The sequence below is a fragment of the Pollachius pollachius genome, assembly GCF_949987615.1.
Source record: "Pollachius pollachius genome assembly, chromosome: 4".
NCBI lineage: Eukaryota > Metazoa > Chordata > Actinopteri > Gadiformes > Gadidae > Pollachius > Pollachius pollachius.
In genome coordinates, this window is record NC_136937.1 from 15,072,845 (window position 1) to 15,094,915 (window position 22,071).

Below are 22,071 nucleotides of genomic sequence, written 5' to 3' on the forward strand. Positions count from 1 at the left end.
GTCAGAATGGCCTGACACCACAGAACAATGATACAAGCGTGTAGATCTATATTAAAAGTGTTATTTATACCACGGCTGTTGTGTGTTCTGACTGTAGGATAATTGTCACTTGTGCCATAATGGATCATATAAATAACACTGTGGATGGTACTGTAGCACTTTAGGATGGCCGATCTGAAAGCTATCAAACTCACACCAATAAAGCTCATTGATTTCACAAGCTCCCCTCGTCTTTCTGATTGGTTGACCTGGAATGAATGCAGGCTGACTGTGTTTCCATACGGGCTTTACTTACTAAATATAGGTTCTGTATTTTTAAGTGGATAATCATGCAATCCCTGAAAATAATGGCCATAGGATGCTATGGAATATCCAAGCTCACCTGAACTTATTTACACTCAGAGTTGCATCAGAATTTCACATGGATACTGAATATAGTTCTTGCATGTCTTTATCCTTTCGTCACTGTATTGCTTGGTGTTCGTACCTTTTAGGAAGTATAGATGAGAGGTAGGTTCATCCAACTTATTTATTATTTAAAAAGTACATATAAAACATGATGGCAGTACCAACCGTTATCGTCAAGCGTAAAGAAACTTTTCACATTAGTGGATTCTCAAATGCCTCACAGGAGCTCAAGACGTCCCTAAAAAACATCTGTTACACTTCAGATAAAATATGGTTTGAGAAAAAATACCAGGCAAGTAAAGAAGCATAATTTGGATAACATTCTGACTAAAGCATAACTCAAACTGGTCCTTTCATTGTAAACGATTGTAACAAAATACTGTCTTAAAAGAAATCATCTGATGCAGGACGTGTTATATTAAAGGACAATTAAAATACTTTAAATTGCTGAGCAGTTAATGCTCCTGCCATAGTAACAGTCCATTAGTCCAAGATTATCAATATCCTTTTGTTCACGCAGTCCTTCTTCCATTGTCACTCAATCCTTCCTTCCTCTGTTGGCTGGGACTTCTCGGGATCTTATCTATTGGCCCTAAAGCTCTCCATGTCCCGCCTCCTCCTTGAGAGGTCCGTCCTGATTGGCTTCCTGCGAAGGTTCCTTCATGTTGGCGAAGGCCACCTCCCTGGTCAGCTGGTCCAATGGGGGAAGACCAAACGCTAGGTTGCGCAGTGCAATGGCCGTCATCAGAAACCTGAGATAGAAAACACAGAACAGTGTATTGTGTGCCAGACACGACTAGTCGAGTTGCTGGGTTGGTCGACTCCCAGAGAAGTGGTTGTGGGTTCAACTATTTGATACTTTAGCTAGTATCAAATAGCTATGGTAGATGGTTGGACTGAAAGGTTTCGGTTCTGGGTTCTGAGTGACCCGCCCTCGTCTCAGCAGGTAGTACTTCCTGTCTGAGTGACTCACCCTCTTCTCAGCAGGTAGTACTTCTTGACGGTGAAGCGGTTGAGGCGTTCCATCACGTTGGCCTCCCTGCGTTTCTTCACCTCCTTCATGCGCCGCTGCCTCCTCAGGAACAGCTGGACGACGGGGTCCGTGGCGTTGACCTCTGACCCTTGGTCGTCCGTGGCGATGAGCGGCAGCAGCTCTGGGGGGAGGGGCTCCGTTTCTGATTGGGAGAGGACAGTTTAGTGCACACGCACCTCATCTCTGCTGGACAGCCGAGTATCAGGTGTCAACCTCTTTAGTTTCTTGTTCCTCATGTTTAGATTCTCCTTCGTACTGTCGTTTCTTCTTATATTAGTTTGTTACATTCATCATATGACCATAAGAAAAACACCAAAAAAATGGCTAAATTAAAATGTCTGTTATAATGAGAGACCATAAATTGAGGTTTAAGTTAGAATTTACCAAAAAAAAGGAACACCATTTAGCTCTATGCATAAGTTCTATCAGGAGTTGAAATATCTGCAATACACTTTATTACCTTTGTAATTCTAGTCATCGACTTTGTCAGGGGAATATCATATAGACCTACTCCTTGATAACGGCCATAGATAAATAGCCCAGCCTTTTCAACAGTCACTGTTTAGACCTTGGAGTCTGAAGTCACATGACGTGTCCTATCTGATTCCCTCTCTCTCACCCGTGCCGTTGCGGACACGCTCCTGGATCCCCAGCAGCCTGGTGAAGTTCTGCTGCAGCGCCGCCTCCGTGGTGTTCACGTAGATGTACATGTAGCAGGACGGGCCCTCGGACACCGTGTACACCTTGTGGTAGGCGCCGTGGGGTAGCTACAGAAAGACACATTTCTTTTTTATTTAAGCTTACGTAAGCTTTCTGCCAAGTGTTTTGGTCGTGGAGTAAAGCTGGGGGCTCTGGAGGTTCCTCTGAGGTACCTTCATCTGCTGGCCAGTCTCCAGTGTGTAGTTCTTGTTTTCCTCTGTGATCTCCACGGTGACCTGGCCCTGGAGGACCTGCACGCTAGTGTTGCCCAGGTCTTCACTCACAAAGTTCTCCAGGTGGAGGCCTACAGGATGTGGGAATAACAAGGCTTTCATATTTATGTTATGGGTTTCCACGCATGACAAAATGTAGGATAATGTTGTATTTGTTAGAGTGAGAGTGAGTATTTAGTTTTGTTTATCGGAGTCTTTAGGAAAAATGTCATCACCGTTAAAGTGATATTTCAAATCGGTCTAACAGTGCACAAACAGCCCCTCTATTATCCAATCAGAGAACCAGATCTTCCTGAAGCCTCCAATACGAGGACCACAGGTAGCCCTCCGACGTAACATGTCATCACAAGCTGAACGTGGTACAGCTTGTGTCGCACCACATCCACACACCTGGGAAGTCAGCGATGAACACGATCTCCGTCTGGTTGTCCAGGCTGCTCTCGATCTCCTGGAACTTGGTCCTCCAGGGGGACAGATCCACCAGCAACGGCATCAGCCAGGGGTTCGGACGGAACGGAGACCAATCGGCTTTCACGATGTCCACGCGCGGGTCAAAGATCCTTCCAGAACCCAGAAAAAGAATAGCATGACATATCCAACCATATGGGATTATTTCAATTATTTCATCCTAACCATGACAGGTCACGGTTAGTATGAAATTATTAAATGAATCACTTGACTGCAAGTCTTCATTTGTTTGACATACCTTTGCTGGAAGCGCTCATTGATGGAGACCCAGATGTCGAAGTATATCTCTGGCTCGGTGATGTTGTAACGGGGCAGGTTGGCACTGAGGCAGACGGCGTACTGTTTCAGCATGTCCCCGTGGTCCTTCCAGCGCCGGCTGTGAGTGAAGACCTAGGGGATCACATGACGAGGCTCATGACACCACACAGAGGGGGGTTGACCGCTCACGTCAGGTGTGTGTAAGGGCGTGGCGTGGAGTCACTCACCCCGGGGTTGAGGTATCCGACCTCTCCCGTCGTTCCGTCTTTGTACGTGATCTTGACGTGCTGGTGACTGCGTGAGTGCACCATCATGTCCCAGGAGTAGCCGTACAAGCCGTTGGTCCAGTTGTTGTAGCCCTAGGAACAGGAAGGACTTTATTTTAAACCTGCAGTATCGCATCCATGTAATCAGATTTTTGCCTCTGAAATTATATCTCTGAACAAAAGCGGTGGCTTGGGTGTTGTTAATTCACGTGAATTTGATGTAACATGTCCATTCAGTTGTTTTCAATGCATGCAACTCGATTCAAATTTTCATTCATTATATAAGCGGTGTTGCGGACGTGGTTGGTGACTAAGCCAGACTCTGCTACTGTTTGCTCTCGGGGTTCACTGACCACGTTGATCCTGATTGAGCAACTATATCTGGTGGATTACAAAAGGACTTTCCCTTTATGAGGTTAAATACATCACATTGATCAAATAGGATTACTGTATATTTACTTTGATCTGTACATCACACATAAGTATTGTATATCTCACATAAATACTACTTATGTTAACATGTCATTAAGAAACAGTAAGAATGAGTTCAGACATTGGTAATGGGACCGCAGGACATCGACCACCTGACAACTAGTGGCCTATCTTGCCTGAATAAAAAGAAACAACCCTTAAAGCGAGGCACATTTACCTGTGTGATAAAGTGTGAGTAAGGCAGGAAGAACTGTTCCACCACGTAGATAAATGCAAAGATGGTGGCCAGCTTGTGTCTAAACCTGGGCTGGGAGACTTTGGGGGTGGTGTTGGAGGACGGGGTCTTAGGGGCCTTCTTGCCGCCCCTCTGGACCTCTGGATAAATGCAAGAGCTGCTGGGCTGGGGCCCCGGGGCTGTGATGGGCAGTAAGGCCCACAGGGGCGCCGGGAAGCGGGCGAAGAATCTCCGGGGCCAGTCGGGGTAGCAGAAGAGAGGGCTGGTGGCCAGCATGGTGTAGGCAAACATCCCTGTGGAGAGGTCAGGGTTCAGAGGTACAAAAAGGGGACAATGATTTTAGCGTAAAACCAATGGTTCATCTTTATTAGATATGGGGGATAGTCTGCCACGTGACAACCTGCTCAAACGGCTGTCAAAGTGTGATGACAAACATGATGCATGATGCATTACTCTACTACTGCAATGAATTCATATCGATCATTTGTTAAATTATTGTAGCAATTGAGTCATCTGTGAACTTCCAAATGAGACAAAAATTGTTTTTAGTTTTTGTGTGGAATATCCACATGTGATATGGATGTTGAATAAATGCTGTACAGGTCTTAAAAGTAAACAGGAACTTTGACTATCAAGTATAGGACAACTTTATGAGACAAGTCGAAATTCCTCAACATAATTAACAAATCGGAACAGCAGTGACTGATTGAACCAATTTCCGGACACCAATATCATCAGCCAATCAATATCATGAATTGACCCATGAGAAAGTCGTACAGACTCACCGATGCTGAAGAGCTGAGAGTTCATGCAGTGGAAGTAGGAGACGAAGACGATGCCGAACGGCCGCGTGGCGTCGAAGAACAGGAGGTACCCCGCCGTGAGGTCGAGGGCCAGGCCTCCTCCGTGCACCACCAGCAGACTGACTTGATCCACTGACAGGATCATCCTGAGCAGGAGAGACACCGTGATGAGACACGAGGGGCCTCATAGGAGCAGGAGACGTCAAGCGTGTGGACAATATACGCACTGGAAGGGCTCAAACAGCCAGTGATGCGCCAGATAGGACATGGAGTACCCCTCCACCCAGTCTGCGTCCAACTTCTTGATGCCAGCGATGAAATACACAATAAATATCTGCAAGGAATTGTAAACATTTATAACCATTAGGGAAACTGACTGAAGTCACTCGGCACTGCCGATTTGTGTAATGAAAGACTACTACTACAATGCTACTTTAACAAATATGTCACGCCATTCATTCAATTGAAATGCAAATCAAGAACGATCCGGACCTGTACTCTCAGGAGGCTGTAGTTCCAGAGCGGGACGTCAGCATTCCTCTTCTTGGGTTTCATCAAACCATCAAGTGACCTACAAAAAAAAATAAAATACAAAAATAGTTTCAACAAATATAGTAACGAAATACAAACGTATGAACATATACAGAATAGATCTTTATAAATTTATATAATAGATATTTACCAATATCTATTTGCATCCATGAGTGTGAGTTGGAATCCGATCAGGCCGTAGAGATAGGAGTGGTTGTTCCAGGCGGTTTTGTCCAGAAAGAAGACGTACCAGTATGTGGAGATGAACATGAGGCAAGACAGCCGGTAGAAAAGACCCAGCATGATCCCAACAGAACCTTACAGAGAGAAGCAAATGAGAGCAATGTTATAATCCAAGACGTACAAACTCAAAAAGAAACTACTACTACTAGAAGTGACTAAAGAAAGCATACTTTTGAGATGCACCAATCTTAAGCATATTTGTCTAAAGAAAACAACACCACGAGGATTAGAGGTCAGGGCAGTTCTTATCCCCCTCTCAGTTCAAACAGAAACATAACCCTCCATTGAACCCACCCAACAACATGACCACATAGACCAGGTACATCCAGTCCATAGGCAGCGGCTCCAGGGAGCTGAAGAGGGGGAAGCGGCAGATGGGGGCCCCGTCCAGGTACTTGTAGTCCAGGTGACTGAGGCCCCTCTCCTGGGTGATGTCGATGGCCATCAGCATCCCTGAGGGGAAGACATGTGGAGCTTCAGCATGGTGGCTCCGCCCACAATGCACCAGTAACAACAGAGACCACGATGCCATCGCCTTGGATGGATACAGGTTGGATTACAGACAGCTGTCCTAATGGTATAGGGGGCAATTTCTTCTCCCTTTTCACCTACTTAATGTCAGAAATGCACATTAAATATAAGGGAAAACAGGAAGCATTGTATTTGTATTTTTAAAACGTCAAATTGTGCACCATTTGTGGTATAGCTTCGTCCTAAAATGTATTTAAAGTAAATAATACACTGTAATGACGAAGCAAAAACAGATGGGAGAAGATGGTAGGAACATTCCAGAAGGACCAACCTCTCTACCAATTAGAGTAGTTAAAGAGCAGGAAGCCCTAATAATAAGGCACAAGACATTCTGAAGAGAGTGCAGTGGGCGCCCTTTAGCAACTAAAAGACTAGGAAGAACAGTATTCTCTCGTCTGAGGAAAGACGAATACTAAAGCCAAGACTCCGACCCATGGAAATAGCTATGCAATACGCTTATCCGTGTATCTGCTTTGGTTACTAAAAGCTATTATTGCCAGTTCTGCCAGTACGAAACACTCAAACTAGAAGCTTACCAAACATGCAACGGAAAATGCCCAACGCTGCAGGGTCGGTGGGGCGGTTCAGGAGGCACACGATGCGGTGCCAGGAAGAGAAGTCCTCCTTTTCAAACCCAAATATACGTTTCATTCTTCCTTCTGGTGGCTTGACGGCCTGTGCGGTCGTATCCTCTACCTGTTCGCCTTCATTTCCAGACCCGGAGGTTTGGTCAGCAGACTGCACACCTACAACACCAAGGTAACACTGGGCTGTGACATACTTTGCAATACAGTTCAGATATCTGCACGTTATCAAATCAACATAGTGATACTTTTAGAATAACAATGTCATTCAGGCATAGTATTAACTGGCAATAACAAACAAAACAAAATACTGCTCACACAACAACACAACAAGCCATTGCTCATAATAACTACCTGCGCCCTCGCCCCTGGCCTCCATAACTGATGTTTTTGTAAACAAGCTGGGGGATATAAACTGAATTTCAGGACAGGGACTTCAGCACCCGCTTCCCCTGGACCAGGTAGTGAGCTGAGCTCCTGGCTGGGTTAGTGGTCAACCTACGTGTCACAGTGAACGAACACACGGGACAGTCAACAGGATCGCAGCAGGAAACAGCTTCTCTCCTATTGGTTGGTTCCTCTAATCACCACGCCCCCTTAAAAGGCGATTAAGGCGTAGTCTTCCGGCGGAGCCCGGGAAAGTGATTCAGTATTTTATCTGTGATTTATGGAATGTTCCATTTACAATGGAGTCGGATAAATTATTTCTTACCAGGCGTGGTGTGTAAATAGCGGATTGAATATTTGTAGTTTATGTATTTGTAAAGTCTAAAAAGAATATCCCCACAATTAGAGCAACGTCTGAACTGAATATACAGATATCGCTCATGGATTTACCATTCCAGAAAATTCTCTTTTAGAACGTAAACGTGAAACGAAAACAAAAGGCAGTATTATGTATGTAATTGAATGGAGATGCAGTTGCAGCTGGTTGGCCAACAGGCGGCGCTAACGCGCGGCTGTACCCTCTGAGTTAAAACTACCCTAACCAACAGGAGGAGAAGAAGATAAACACTAGCAGTTGAAGAACACAAATAACTAACAGAAGGAGAAGACACATAACTAGCAGTAGGAGAAGGTGAAAAACAACCAGCCGTAGAAAAGAGGACACATAACTAGCAGTAGTAGAAGAAGTAGAAGAACCAACACGCTCAGAGGTCTTAAGCCGCTGGATGTTTGCATCTCAGTAAGCACTCTTGGATATCAAAATGTTGCTTTGAATTTTGAACCGTGGCATAAGAAAGACGTGAAGCTATCACAGGGAACAGATAATCTTTACCAGAGGGGTGTCAGAGACGGGCGAGTTCTGACCTGTGTTTGCTTCCTATCGACCAGCTGGGAGCTGGACAACAACAACACAACCCACGACCTGTTTGACGTCTGGTGACCTCCTTCTGATACAAACAACGTGAAGCGAGGCACACAGCGTGGATGGGGACACACTACGTGAAGTGAGACACAAAACGTTGAGTGAGCCAGACAACGTGAAGAGAGACACACACACCGTGGAGTGAGACACGTCCGGTGAACCACAACACAAAGACGACTTGTTGACGTGGGAGAACCTCCCGCTGAGAGACAGTCCGACCTTCAAAACCCCTCTCCTACTGAGATCGTCTTCTGCTGCACATTTGGTAAGCCATTTATTTAATCATGGTTTGTTGTTGTTTTTCTTTGTGACTTTGTAATTCTAATGTGTTTATTTTATTAAAAAACAAAAGTATTTTCATTAAGACTTGAGTGTCTACTAATTGGTGACTGATTGATTGATTGATTGATTGATTGATTGATTGATTGATTGATTGATTATGGTACGTCCTCTGGTGCCTTCTTGTAACACAAGGCAATGCACAGTTATTAGTTATCTATACAGATATATTACGCTGTCTAGACATTGCTGGCTAACTGATTGTCTGCTATGAAAGGGTGATGGGAAACCTGGGCAGCCGGTTCCAGTCGTCCCCTCCCGGAGCAGAAGGGTTGGTGGAGGGTGTGAGCAGCAGCAGGAAGCTCACCTGTGTGTGTCACAAGAGGAAACGAAACGCCTACTGTGACTGCTGTGACAGTGAACAAGACGATGAGGATGCCTTGCTAGATAAACCCCGGAGGTAACGCATGGATAGAGGAGTTCTCTTTACCATCCAGATGTGGGGCGGAGGGGGGTACTTAACTGTCCATTGGACAACAACATTGGCAGTTTATTTTGCTGTTATTATTATTTCGTACATCTTAATTGATGTGAGAGCAGCAGATTATTCAGCACAGCTTTGCAGGTGTAACCATCCCGCTTGTCATTATTGACAAGCGGAAATGAAAATTGATTCATTTTCTAATAGTTCATGTAACTATAAGTGAAGTCATCAAGTAGAATGTTGTAATGTGTTGAAGTCTATTATAATGAGAGGTTTTAAAGGTTTTACTGAAAAGGCGAACATTTATTGGCTGGTGCACAGTCAAAAAATGACATATTCATTGTAATGTTTTTTTAAAGGGAATCGGCCCATAATATGTTAGATTGTGTTTCTCCTGATATGTTGTTTCTATTCCTACTAATTTAGGAGAACTTATGTAAAATACCAAATGTTTGTATGTTATCATTTTTCAGGAAGAAACTGAAGAGCACATCTAAATACATCTACCAGACCTTGTTTCTGAACGGGGAGAATAGTGACATACGCATATGTGCTCTTGGACAGGCATGGAACCTCCACAAAGTATACCTGTGTCAGGTAAAAACAACCAACAAGTGTTTAAAATGGACCAAGTTTAAAGAGGCATTTTCTAACCGATAGCTACTCAGAGCACTTTACAATGAGTGCATCACATTGACCCATTCATCAACAAATTGATACACACATTGATGTGCGCAGACGACGTGTTCAACAATGCAAGGCTACAGCCAGCTGGTCAGGGGCAGTTATCGAGGAGAAGCTACGGAGCGATGAGATATAAAAACCAAGTCGCTTTGGTGAAAAAGAAAACCAGTGAATAGTTTTCTCTGGTTTTCACGTGTTCTTTCTCTTCTAGTCGGGGTATTTCTCCAGCATGTTCAGTGGCTCCTGGAGGGAGTCCAATATGATGGTGATAGAGCTGGAGATCCCTGACCAGAACATCGACACAGAAGGTGAGATAGAATCTCAAATCAAAGGGATGTGCTTCAAAATGCATGGTTGACAATAGCCCTGACTAACTCTGTGTGTGTTTACGTGCGCATGTCTGTAGCTCTGCAGGTGGTGTTTGGCTCCTTGTATCGTGACGATGTGCTGATAAAGCCCAGCAGAGTGGTCAGCATCCTGGCTGCTGCTTGCATGCTCCAGCTGGTTAGTCAGTTATCAACATATGTACATTAAAATACACCGAAATGTCGTCGCTCTCACACTCCATTCTGTCTTATTCCATTGGTTACGCAGTTGTGAGGTAAACAATCATCTCAGTCCCACTTACATTTCCCTAACGTGTGTGTGTGTGTGTGTGTGTGTGTGTGTGTGTGTGTGTGTGTGTGTGTGTGTGTGTGTGTGTGTGTGTGTGTGTGTGTGTGTGTGTGTGTGTGTGTGTGTGTGTGTGTGTGTGTGTGTCGCCAACAGGACGGCCTGATCCAGCAGTGTGGAGAGACCATGAAGGAGAACATCAGTGTGAAGACGGTGTGCGGCTACTTCGCATCGGCTAGCATCTACGGCCTGGATTCAGTCATTAAGAAGTACGGAGTCCTGGTTAATGTGTTAATGTGTGTTACTATTGTTTCCTTGGGTTTGTCTTCATGATGTGTGTGTGTGTGTTGACTACAGGTGCCATGAGTGGCTACTCAACAATCTGATGACCCACCAGAATGTGGACTTGATGAAAGAGCTTGGGTATGTTCGGTACTTGCATTAGATTTAGGGCATTTCGAAGACGCTTTTATCCAAAGTACATTTGTAAGAAGAAAATGAAATGACAATATTTCGCTGTCGTTACAGTTAGGATGTTCATAGAATAATTTGCAAAGCACTTACAATAGGTTAACCTATTCCCAACCCATTAATACTTCCCCATTACTCGGTTTTCGTCTCAAATCTTTTGTCATTTTTTTAGTATTTGGTTCCTAATGTGATGGCCTCCTCCTTCCTGTGCAGGGTGGAGATGATGGAGCAGCTCATCCGGTCGTCAGACCTGTCTGTCATGCAGGTGGAGATGGATGTCTACACGGCCCTTAAGAAGGTACGGGCAGAAACACCTCTGCTGCATCTTGTTTCATCTACAGGGGTGGTAGCTGAGTGTGCTAACTCCTCTCTCATTGGTTCATCCCTTCTGCAGTGGATGTTTCTGCAGCTGAACCCCTCCTGGGAAGGCCCCATCAAGCAGCTGCTGGCTGACGCTGATGCCTGGCTGTGCAAACGCAGAACAGGTGCCTGACTCTATACAACCTTATATAATACAGTCCTATCTAAACACAGAACAGGTGCCTGACTCTATACAACCTTATATAATACAGTCCTATCTAAACACAGAACAGGTGCCTGACTCTATACAACCTTATATAATACAGTCCTATCTAAACACAGAACAGGTGCCTGACTCTATACAACCTTATATAATACAGTCCTATCTAAACACAGAACAGGTGCCTGACTCTATACAACCTTATATAATACAGTCCTATCTAAACACAGAACAGGTGCCTGACTCTATACAACCTTATATAATACAGTCCTATCTAAACACAGAACAGGTGCCTGACTATATAAAACCTTTTATAATATAGTCCTATCTAAACACAGAACAGGTGCCTGACTCTATATAAAACCTTATATAATATAGTCCTATCTAAACACCAAACAGGTGTCTGACTCTATATGTAAGGGATAATGCCCGACGAGGTGTCCATTATCATGAATTAATGGGCGACGCGGAGGCCTTTAATTCCTGATAATGGACACCTCGAAGGGCACTATCCTGCTTATACCATGGTGACTTGCAAAGAAAATAAATTAAGACCATTCATTTATATTTTCATGCGTTTTACAATCCAAATATAACGTTTTTCACAAGCCATAACTTTGTTTTCCTGGTAAGGCCTGAGGGTTTGACCAATACCTGGAACATTCATTACCCTCCCGTAAGGTTCTTATGCAACAGAAACGTTGTTTATTCCTCCAATAAATAGGACGGACCCTAGCTACGACTTGGCAACAGGAAGTATTCTAGTCCGCTCAGCTATGAGCCAGAGAGCTACCGTTATGTATTGTACATATTTATAATTCGAAATTCATAAATTTTTCAAAATTGACCATCTCTAGTTTTGAAAGCCGAATCACTGCACCATTTGCTTCAATGGGAATCCTGACGGTCTATACTTTCAACATAAAGTGTACATATTTATAATTTGAAATTCGTCCAAGCCTTTATATCACACTATAGGGTACTATACTATAGGGTCTATAGCACATAATCGCGTTTTCTGATAACAGTTTAATGCATTTTTCACAATTTACCAGCTCTCGTTTTGAAGGCTAAACAGACAATTTGACTGGAACTACTTAGCAGGTGTCCGTATATCAGGGGTTAATGCACACCCTGCAGCCAATCAGAATCGGGTATTCCCCCAGACCATGGTATAAAACCTTATATAATATAGTCCTCTAGGTGTTGATTAGTTGCTCGAACTTGGGTGATTTTAAAATGTAATAGATCGATCGTCATCCCTGTTCTGAACACCTAAAACAAGCAAGCAAATGCAAGACTTGTTGCTGGCATTTCTCAATAATGCTTGTCATTTAGAGCAAGTCAAACAATTAGAGGATCCGATATTACCGTGGGAATGGCCCTGACGCAAATCTGAAGCGCCCCCACCTCCGTCCGCCTCCTCAGACCTGTGTGAGCGAGAGCCGTTCCTGGACACGGAGGATGGGGCCCCCTTCCCCGCCGTCTTCAAACACATCCGCCTGCAGTACATCATCAACGACCTGGCGTCTGCACGCATCCTGGAGCGAGACAACATACTACCTGCTGGTGAGTGCCGCTGCAGTTTCACCTGTCACACGATGCGTTAGGAAAGGTTGTTTTATCTTCCCCCAGATGCTGCATCCTCTCCCACTGGAGTTTAGCCGGGGATTTGGGTTGTTGGGTCTGAGCAGCAAATGGGTGATTATTGAGCATGATGGGAGAACTTTGAGATGACCCCTGTCCATCCTCTGTCCATCGTCTGGCCATCCTGTCCTCTTCTTTCCATCCCCTGTCCACCTGTCCGTCCTGGGTCCATCCTTCACATCAGACTGGCTGTCCTCCATGTATAAGAACCAGTGGTTTGCGATGCTCCGCACAGAGTTCGACAATGACAACGGGTAAGTCATCCGCTGATGGAGACTTCAAGACTGTCTCTATATATCACTGCTGTATTAAAGGAAAAACAAACTCTAAACCAAGGTAATCTAGATGAAAAGTTAGGTAGTTGGTACATAGTGCTATGGATGTATCCTGGACCGAATCTTTACTCGAATCCCCAACTTTTTAAAACATAGGTTGAGATGTTAATACAGGCTCAAATTTCCCCTTTTTATTGGCTGTTTTGGATGACCGGGTAACGTCAAGCTAAGAAAAAATTAGGTATATATAATCTGCTATTGGATATTTCGATGAAACATTTTCAAGAAAGAATAAATGAACACAATAAGACACACAAAGTTTATGAAAATACTAATTTCACAGGAACATACATATGTCGTTTTAAGGTTTGCGCCATAGTATCTAAGAATACAGTCATTTTAAAGTCTCACTGTGTTTGCATGTACTGGGTGTAGTCCACAAGACGCCAACAAAGACGACTTTGAGATGAGCAGTATGAGGTGTGGGCGGAAACTTGCAAAGGATGGAGATGTGAGTTTTAATCGCTTCCCTTGTTTCCTTCCGACGTGGATATCATTTTTTATGCAACTATAGGAAGGATACATCCCTCTGTGACATGTTTTGGTTCTTTACAGTTGATCGCATACTCGACTGTGTGATATGCTGTGGTTATTTAACGTTTGTTTGATACATCCCTCTGTGATATGTTGGGGTTATTGAAAGTTTAGTGGGTACATCCCTCTGTGATATGTCATGGATATTTCACATTTATCGGATATATCGCTCTGTGATGTGTCATGGTTATTTTAAGTTATTAGATCCTGTCATCCATCATGTTAATGAGTCGTTTTCAACAGTACTGCTGGCGTTGGACGGGCTTCAACTTTGGTTTTGACCTCTTGGTAACCTACACCAACCGGTTCATCGTGTTCAAGAGGAACACCCTGAGTCAGCCATGTGGGGGCGCCGTCAGCCTGCAACCTCGCAGACATCTGGCCTACAGGTGGGTCGCGTGTGGATAAGCAAGAAGAGCTTGTTCAAATAAAACACAGCTGCACCAGGGGGTCGTTTAGTGATGTGAACCACTAGTGCCGGGGGGACAACACTATTGTCAGAGAGACATAAGTGTCAGGGGCCCACTGCTAGTGTCCTGAAGGGGACACTGGTGTCAGGGGCCCACTGCTAGTGTGAGGGGGACACTAGTGTCAGGGGCCCACTGCTAGTGTGAGGGGGACACTCGTGCCAGGGGCCCACTGCTGGTGTGAGAGGGGACACTAGTGTCAGGGGCCACTACTAGTGTGAGGGGGACACTAGTGTCAGGGGCCCACTGCTAGTGTGAGAGGGGACACTAGTGTCAGGGGCCCACTGCTAGTGTGAGGGGGACACTAGTGTCAGGGGCCCACTGCTAGTGTGAGAGGGACACTAGTGTCAGGGGCCCACTGCTAGTGTTAGGGGGACACTAGTGTCAGGGGCCCACTGCTAGTGTGAGGGGGACACTAGTGTCAGGGGCCCACTGCTAGTGTGAGGGGGACACTAGTGTCAGGGACCCACTGCTGGTGTGAGAGGGGACATAAGTGTCAGGGACCCACTGCTAGTGTGAGAGGGGACACTAGTGTCAGGGGCCCACTGCTAGTGTGAGGGGGACACTAGTGTCAGGGACCCACTGCTAGTGTGAGGGGGACACTAGTGTCAGGGGCCCACTGCTAGTGTGAGGGGGACACTAGTGTCAGGGACCCACTGCTAGTGTGAGGGGGGACACTTGTGTCAGGGACCCACTGCTAGTGTGAGGGGGACACTCGTGTCAGGGGGCACTGCTAGTGGCGGGTTCGGGGCACTGCTGGTGTAAGGGGGAAACACATTTCAGGAGGACACCATAAGTGTCTGAATACATCTATTGTCATGTCTTCTCCTGCTAGGTTACGACTGGCCTCCTTTGACAGCAACGGAAAGCTGGTGTGCAGTCGGTCAACGGGTCACCAGCTCCTTACTCTAGAGAAAGACCAGGTAAGTCCTAGCCTCAGGCCAGGTCAGTCCTATGGTCACTCTGGAGAAAGACCAGGTGAGACCTAGCCCCACTGTGTATAAAGACCCTGTCAGTGCGAGTCTCACTCTGGAGATGACCTGGTCAGTCCTGGTCTCACTCTGTATAAGACCAAGTCGATTCTAGTCTCACTCTGGAGAAAGACAAGATAAGCCTATCCTCACTCTAGGGACCAGGTCAGTTCTAGCCTTGTGAGACCATCATGACCTGACAGGGTCACATTCTGGTCCACTCTGCAGATCAGCCTTCATACAGACAATATACTATATAATAGAAAAAAGTTGGAAAATTGGATCTCAAAAACATGTGTGAAAGACTTGACATTTCAGATATTAACTGTCGATATTTGATGGTGGGGAAGTGGATTTTAAGGCAGGTATGCAAAGCAGCGAAAACGTGGCTTAAGGCCCTAGCAACGTGAAGCCTGGTTGACCATCCTCCTCCTCCTCCAGGAGTACGTGGTGATGAACCTGGACAGCCGGCTGCTGTCCTTCCCGCTGTACGTGTGCTGTAACTTCCTGTACACCTCGTCTCAGACGGACCATCGGACAGACGCGTCCACGGAGCCCGAGGGCAGCACGCGCAGCGTGTGTTGACCCCAGCGACCGGCCCCAACCGCCTGGGCGACACCAGCGACCCACCAGTCCCCGGGGAAGCCTCAAACGTTTGTCCTTCTCTTGTTACCCCCCCGTTGGCCCTCAACCCGCCCACTCATCGGACCACCCTGTCTTTCTGGACAGTCTCTGAGCGTTGACGTTCCCCGACGCCGGGGGACTGAGCGGTCGGGACGTTCTCGCGTCATTCGATGTCTACGTGCAATCCAGGTGGTGTTTACAACAGTTTTTTACTTTGATCCAAGACGCCTTTCTTGTATTGTCCTTGTTTTCTAAATTATATTTATACTATTTGTTTTTATGTTTTGCTTTTATTTAATTTTTCTACATATAAGATATACATCTGCCATTATCGGCTCTGCCAACTGAGCTGTGGTGCTATTAATAGATCCTTTTCCAGCATATCCCATTCATTTCCTGCTTTTGTTTATCTGTTGTTATTCTTTATTTTTCCTTCCCTTATCAGACATGATATCACCATTTTGGTTTTTAATTTCTTCCTCCCTTATTGGACATCATATCTACTGACGTGGGCCTTCCATTGACACCTCGCTGTATATAACGTCATTGATACAACGCTGCTTCAAGATCCAACATCTACCCAATTATTCAGTTTCATAATCTATGGTTTGAGTCGTGACCACACGGGGTAGAGCTCTCTCTGATGCCTCCGGCCTTCATCACTGGACCAGCAAATAAAGCATTGAGAGCCAATCGATGGCGGCCTGGTTCACGTTTTCTGAACATCTGATCAGAGTTTCGAGGGTTTGAAGCGTTGAGGGCATTGGCAAATTGCAGCATATTTATATATTTTGGGGGTGGTAGGGGTGCGATTTTCACTTTTGTCTTCCACGTTTAGTTTCAAAGCATGTGTACCCATTGGGGTGGTTACGTATCGGGGGAATTCTCCTGGTTGTCAGCGGTGGGGGACTCTTATTTTGAAGCACGTTGTTTTGTACACGTTTTTTGTATTACTTTATTTAAGTTGCTCTGTCACCGATGTCTGACCACTTTACGGAGAGGTGTTCCAGTCATGTACCAAGCATCAGAAGGAGTCTTGCTGTACATTTTTCACAAAGATTTACATTGACATTTTCAAGGTCTTGAGAGACCGTTTATCAATGTGTGATATCTATTTTCTTTCCCTGTTAATAAATTCATGATAGTTCATGCACTATATACTAATATGTCTACGGGACCTCGTAGTTTGTCACCAGCCTTCACGTTACTTACTTCACACTAGACCTTGCATTTGGTGTTCTTGTTGGGTTGTTCTGAGTCATGCTCTGCTACATGAAGTAGGGTTTCATGCTGACAATAGGAACAAGATTAGGCCACTGATTGTGTTCCTGTGCATTCGTTCACCAGCTACTCTGGGGAACTGTTAATATTACTGCTTACTAAGTTTCATATTACATTAGTATGTTTTTGTACCTTTTGATATTGACAATGAACATATACCGTCATATAAGCTTATTAAACTGTGATTGTTGCAACCAGAGCTCAAGTGCCATTAAGTCATTTATTTCCTGGCAATGATTTTATTCACTTACACAACAAAATATTGGATAATGGGGGTATATTAGGGTTGGTGTTTTGATTAAAAGCCATTTGCAGAGTAAAAAACGATGGTATATGCCACAATTTAAAGAAAAGTTTTAAGAGATACATGTTTTATTCGCTGTCACTACACTACCAGGTGTAACACGGCGTCCATGATTGGTGAAGTTCGCCGTTACCATGAAAACAGATACTGCCGGTGTTGCACCGAATTCTGCGACCCACCGAAGTGTGACCCCAGGGGGCGCTTTTGTACATTTTCTGCAACATGCACGTTTGCGTTATAACAAAAACATAGGATCTCCCCCCACCGGAGGGTCTTTCTTTTCTTGATACTAACATTAATTCTAAACAGAGTTTTACACAGTGGCCTATAATAGGAAATGCTCAAAGGTAAATCAGCACAATTTAACACTGACTGTAGTTTTTTATGGGTAAAGAAGCAACGGTGAAGGACCGTACTAAACGCCCTATCATTGTATGGGTCTGTAAAATGCTAATCAAATCAAAACAAATGTATTTATTAAACACCTTTAATAAAAAGGTCATTGGTTGGGGGGAGATCTTATGTTTTATTTATGTTTTTGTCATGCCTGTCTACGCTTCAAACTCGTGCACTACAAAAAATATGCAACAGCGCTCCCTGGGGTCACACTTTTCGGTGGGTCGCAGAATTCGGTGTAACACCGGCGCGAAAGTCCAGTCGTCGATTTCGGCTACCACTGAACTCGATCGTTTACCACAAATACCATCGTTTACCTATCTGACATGATGCGTTATTTTAGAGAGGAATACTTGAGTGTCAAATGGGTGAAAACCACTTAAAGTCAGGCAATGAACTGGACTGTAGTGTTTGTGACTGCCAGCTTCAAAGAGAAGACATACAGGTTGTGGTGAGTTTAGAAGGCTGGCTAGCTAGGTAGCTGACATTAGTTGTATTAATAATTTCATGCAAATAAAAATATATGATATAGCAGTGCTATATAGTAATTTAATTTGGATAGGATAAGGTTAGGAATGCATTGTGGTGAATGAATACAGACTGAATTCACATGTATTAAAAACGAGTAACATTATTCCCTTTATAACCATACACTGTAGCTGTTAGGGGTGGGAATCTCTTGGCACCTCACGATTCGATTCGATTCCGATTCTGAGGTCAACGATTAGATTCTAGACCGATTATCGATGCATCTCGATGCAACAATAATTTTTTTTAACATTTCCATGTATTTCCATGCAAAATATATATATACATCTGAGTTTGCTCCTCATAGTTGGCTAATCAATTCCTACTTTTGTGATCATTAAAGACAATCAACAGATGAATTACCTTCTCCAATGTTTATTATTAGGGAAAAGGTTTTCTTTCACAAATATGACTTTGAACATGAACATTGCAATAATCAATGCAGCTTGCATTTTCTATGCTACACAATTGTATGCCGCTTGCATTTCAACACATTGTGCAAAAAGTATGGCTTGGAATTCAGCTCATATAAAAACAGTGTGCAATATGAGGAAGAAAAGTAAACAGAAATGTAACAGTGCTACAATGAAATAATGGCAGTGTACCATGGAAGTGCAAACTTATTAAACAGTAACAGTAGAAGTGTTTAATAACTGGTGGATGTAATATGCAAGTTCTTGTGTAAGAACAGGAGCTGGTCGACATGCTCTGGTGTGAGTGTACTCCGCTGGGCAGTCACAATATCCCCCGCAGTAGAGAAGAACCCAAAATAGAACCTCATAGAACCAAAAATGCTGCCATACGGGAGCTTTTAAAGAAGCCGGTGCAGGTCGTAAAGGTTTGCTGCTCTCAGCCATTTTGTCTCTGCTTAAAGTATATAAACAATTCGCAGTCGCGCACGTGTTTGGCGCGCATGCGCAGTCTATACGTGTGCGGCGCGTATAGACGAGAACCGGCATGCAGAAAGGAGTTTTCTGTAGCATTCTTCAGCAGGCGAACAAAATGTTGCATAAGGCAAACAAATGTAATTTTTAAAATTCCGATTATTAATTTATCTGCATCGAGAGCGAATCGTTTTAGAGAGAATCGCGATGCATCGGAGAATCGATTTTTTTTCCCAGCCCTAGTAGCTGTGTTCGAAATCGTTCACTATTCACTCACTCACTATTCCCTATATAGTGCACTATATAGGGAACGAACGAACGAACGAGAATTCGGACACTACGCTGAACATTTCTAAACGTCATTTGCGTCGGTAAATGCGCCGGGTATTTGTGTGACGCGGACATATGCGCCCACATCATGTAAACAAACCAAGCCCCCGGGAACAGTGCATACTTCCGCAGTCCACCGGTGCTCAGCGGCCAAGCCTGGTATTCACCCATTTGACACTCAATCAAAACATCGACCCTAATATACCCCCATTATCCGATATTTTGTTGTATAAGCAGGAAATACATGACTTAATGGCACTTGAGCTCTGGTTGCAACAATCACAGTTTACCAAGCCTGGTATTGCAGCTGTTTAAGCGGGCTGTGGACGGGTCCCTCGATTCAAGGGGCCCAGAAGTAGATATCTCGTTCACCCCAATACAAAAAATGTCTGTATATCAACCAAAGTGCAAGTTTTCTCTTTTCAAAAACGCCACATCAAGCGTTTTATTAGCCGTTTTATGTGATTATTTTTTGCTGGAGAAGGAGGGTTGGGCAGCTGAAAGGAGTCGTAGTGAAAAAAATGTTGTTTCGGCCCGGCATTCGAGAGGGCCTAGTGCACGGCTCCGTTAACTTCCCGTGTCCGAGGTTTTTCCTTTTACTTAACATGAATGACGTTGATGATTTTTAGTCACTGTGGTGACTTTTTATCACTAAAAGCATTTTAGTGATGAAGGGTTTTTTTAGACTGGATCAGCTGCTGCTCAATGACTTTCACGTTCCTCTGTTTGCTATCGTTGCGATTCACTATGTATTGATCTATTTATTCAAAAGATCCAAAGACAAAGAACGGGTGCATTACGGTATCATTTTCATAATATTGCTAATAGCCTTATAAACATTTCAGTTGCGTTAGTATTACATTTTTCATTTGCTTGTTTGGCTGTGTGACAGTTAACAATGTTGGTGTATTACAATTATTTATGTGGGTAGGCTACTCCAACCCCTTTGGAGTAGCCTAGTAACCCTAACCCTATAAATGTAACCATTTATTTGTAGATAAATTATTGATTGCATTTTTTATAAATAGTTTGAAGGAATCTGTTTCTTAAGCAATAACATTGAACTGTATTTTTTTCTTGGCCTACATACATTTACTATGTTGTTGGTGTTATATGGAACAATCTTTCATATTTATGAAGTAAACTTCCGTGGTCGGTAAACAATGCGACTGCGATCACTCAGACCTCTCGCTTATGATGCTACAATGCTAGAAAACAATTAATATTTCTGCATCCGGTACATCATGAACTAGGGCGTGGCTAGGCTCCCGTGATGCGGAAGCAAATCTCTCCTTGATGTTGCCCTGCGACATTGAGCAGTTTTTCAACGACGCTCAAGTTAGCATTAGGGTTGGATTTAGTGATTCGTTTCCGCGAATCAGTTCGCGTCATTCAGTTTGCCATGAGGAGTCGTTCGCAAATCGTTCGTTCGTTCGTTCGTTACAATTACTCTTGCGTTGCATGTAAATCCAGCCAAGTCACTGCAACCACACACACACTTCACGTACAGGCATAAATTCATCGTTTACTTCATACTGCAGTAAAAAAAAAAAAAATGGTGTGCATTATAACAAAAACATGAATAAAACAAAAGACCCCCCCCCTCACCTTGTCATTAAATGTGCTTAATAAATAAATTTGATTTGATTTGATTAGCATTTTACAGACTGGTACAAGGATAGGCATTTAGTAAGGTCCACTACCGTTGCTTGCTCTCCCCATAAAAAAATAGTCAGTGTTTGTGTTTCTAGGATCGATTGCTCTTCCTTGGGTCCCCGGATGTTAACACTGAATTATCCGACATTGAATTTTGCAGCTGAATTTGGCATGTTGAATTTGGGGACTTTAAAATATTTATTTTTTTACTTTGAATTTTTAACATTGAAAAATAAAGCTGAATAGGATTTATTGAAAATTGTATGAGTTAAATTCCAGATACGTTATTTCAGTGCATAAATATTCAGTGCTTAGAATTCAAGGGCTTTTTATTTTCAAAATCCGATGGCACAGATTTACTTCAATACATTCAGTTGATAAACAAAACTAAAACAATTGATGCCTAAAATGTCCATGGTAGAATAAACAGCTCTGACAAAGTTTTTTTATGTAAATGCTTTAATTCCAATGTCAGAGTTGTGGTGAAACTTTTCAGTGTACTATATTTCCTGGTGTAACAATCACAGTGCGTTTACATGACACTCAAGAAAGTTGAATTATTGGCTTAGTCCGACTATGATTGGATTATTAAGATGCATGTCACCTTAGTCTGACTAAAGTCGAATCGAATTGTTACTCAGTCTAATTAAGACCCCTAGATTATTCGATTGTTACTCGAATTAAGCGTGCATTTATACAGTCAATCGGATTGGAATTGGATTATGCGTTCTGCGCATTCTCGAGATTTTTCCCGGGGGCCGTGAGCCGGAAGAATATAAGGAGACGATAGTCGTGTTGTTGTCGCCGTCGGAAACCGAAAAACTGTGATTTATTTAAAATGGTAGCGAAGAAGATGGAGAAAGCTGTGTCGTGCCAGTGTAGTTACCCCCTATAAGAAGTGTATCATCCTCAACATGCATTCAGTACACACTACGCTTCTGTTACGAGAGTAGCGTATGTGTGTGCGCGAC

At 43.8% G+C, this 22,071-nt stretch overlaps 2 protein-coding genes across 2 annotated transcripts; one reads left to right on the forward strand and one right to left on the reverse strand.

Moving 5' to 3' along the window:
* Positions 1 to 530: 530 nt before the first annotated feature.
* ggcx (gamma-glutamyl carboxylase) lies at positions 531 to 7,210 on the reverse strand. Its single transcript, XM_079734210.1, has 15 exons — positions 7,079 to 7,210; positions 6,677 to 6,886; positions 5,904 to 6,062; positions 5,518 to 5,683; positions 5,328 to 5,406; positions 5,063 to 5,169; positions 4,818 to 4,981; positions 4,015 to 4,325; positions 3,327 to 3,458; positions 3,080 to 3,231; positions 2,764 to 2,933; positions 2,314 to 2,444; positions 2,061 to 2,208; positions 1,382 to 1,583; positions 531 to 1,160 (listed from the first exon to the last, which is right to left on the reverse strand). Exons 1-15 carry the CDS (start codon positions 7,101 to 7,103, stop codon positions 1,001 to 1,003), a joined length of 2,316 nt encoding a protein of 771 aa, XP_079590336.1. The 5' UTR covers positions 7,104 to 7,210; the 3' UTR covers positions 531 to 1,000.
* Positions 7,211 to 7,736: 526 nt separating this feature from the next.
* On the forward strand, positions 7,737 to 17,102 carry gmcl1 (germ cell-less, spermatogenesis associated). The gene is made up of 15 exons (XM_079734550.1): positions 7,737 to 8,358; positions 8,650 to 8,832; positions 9,330 to 9,453; positions 9,752 to 9,848; positions 9,947 to 10,044; positions 10,309 to 10,421; positions 10,510 to 10,575; positions 10,837 to 10,921; positions 11,018 to 11,108; positions 12,572 to 12,712; positions 12,975 to 13,044; positions 13,501 to 13,576; positions 13,903 to 14,048; positions 14,962 to 15,049; positions 15,539 to 17,102. The coding sequence occupies exons 2-15, from the start codon at positions 8,654 to 8,656 to the stop codon at positions 15,680 to 15,682; spliced, it is 1,518 nt and encodes a 505-aa protein (XP_079590676.1). The 5' UTR covers positions 7,737 to 8,358; positions 8,650 to 8,653; the 3' UTR covers positions 15,683 to 17,102.
* Positions 17,103 to 22,071: the final 4,969 nt, after the last annotated feature.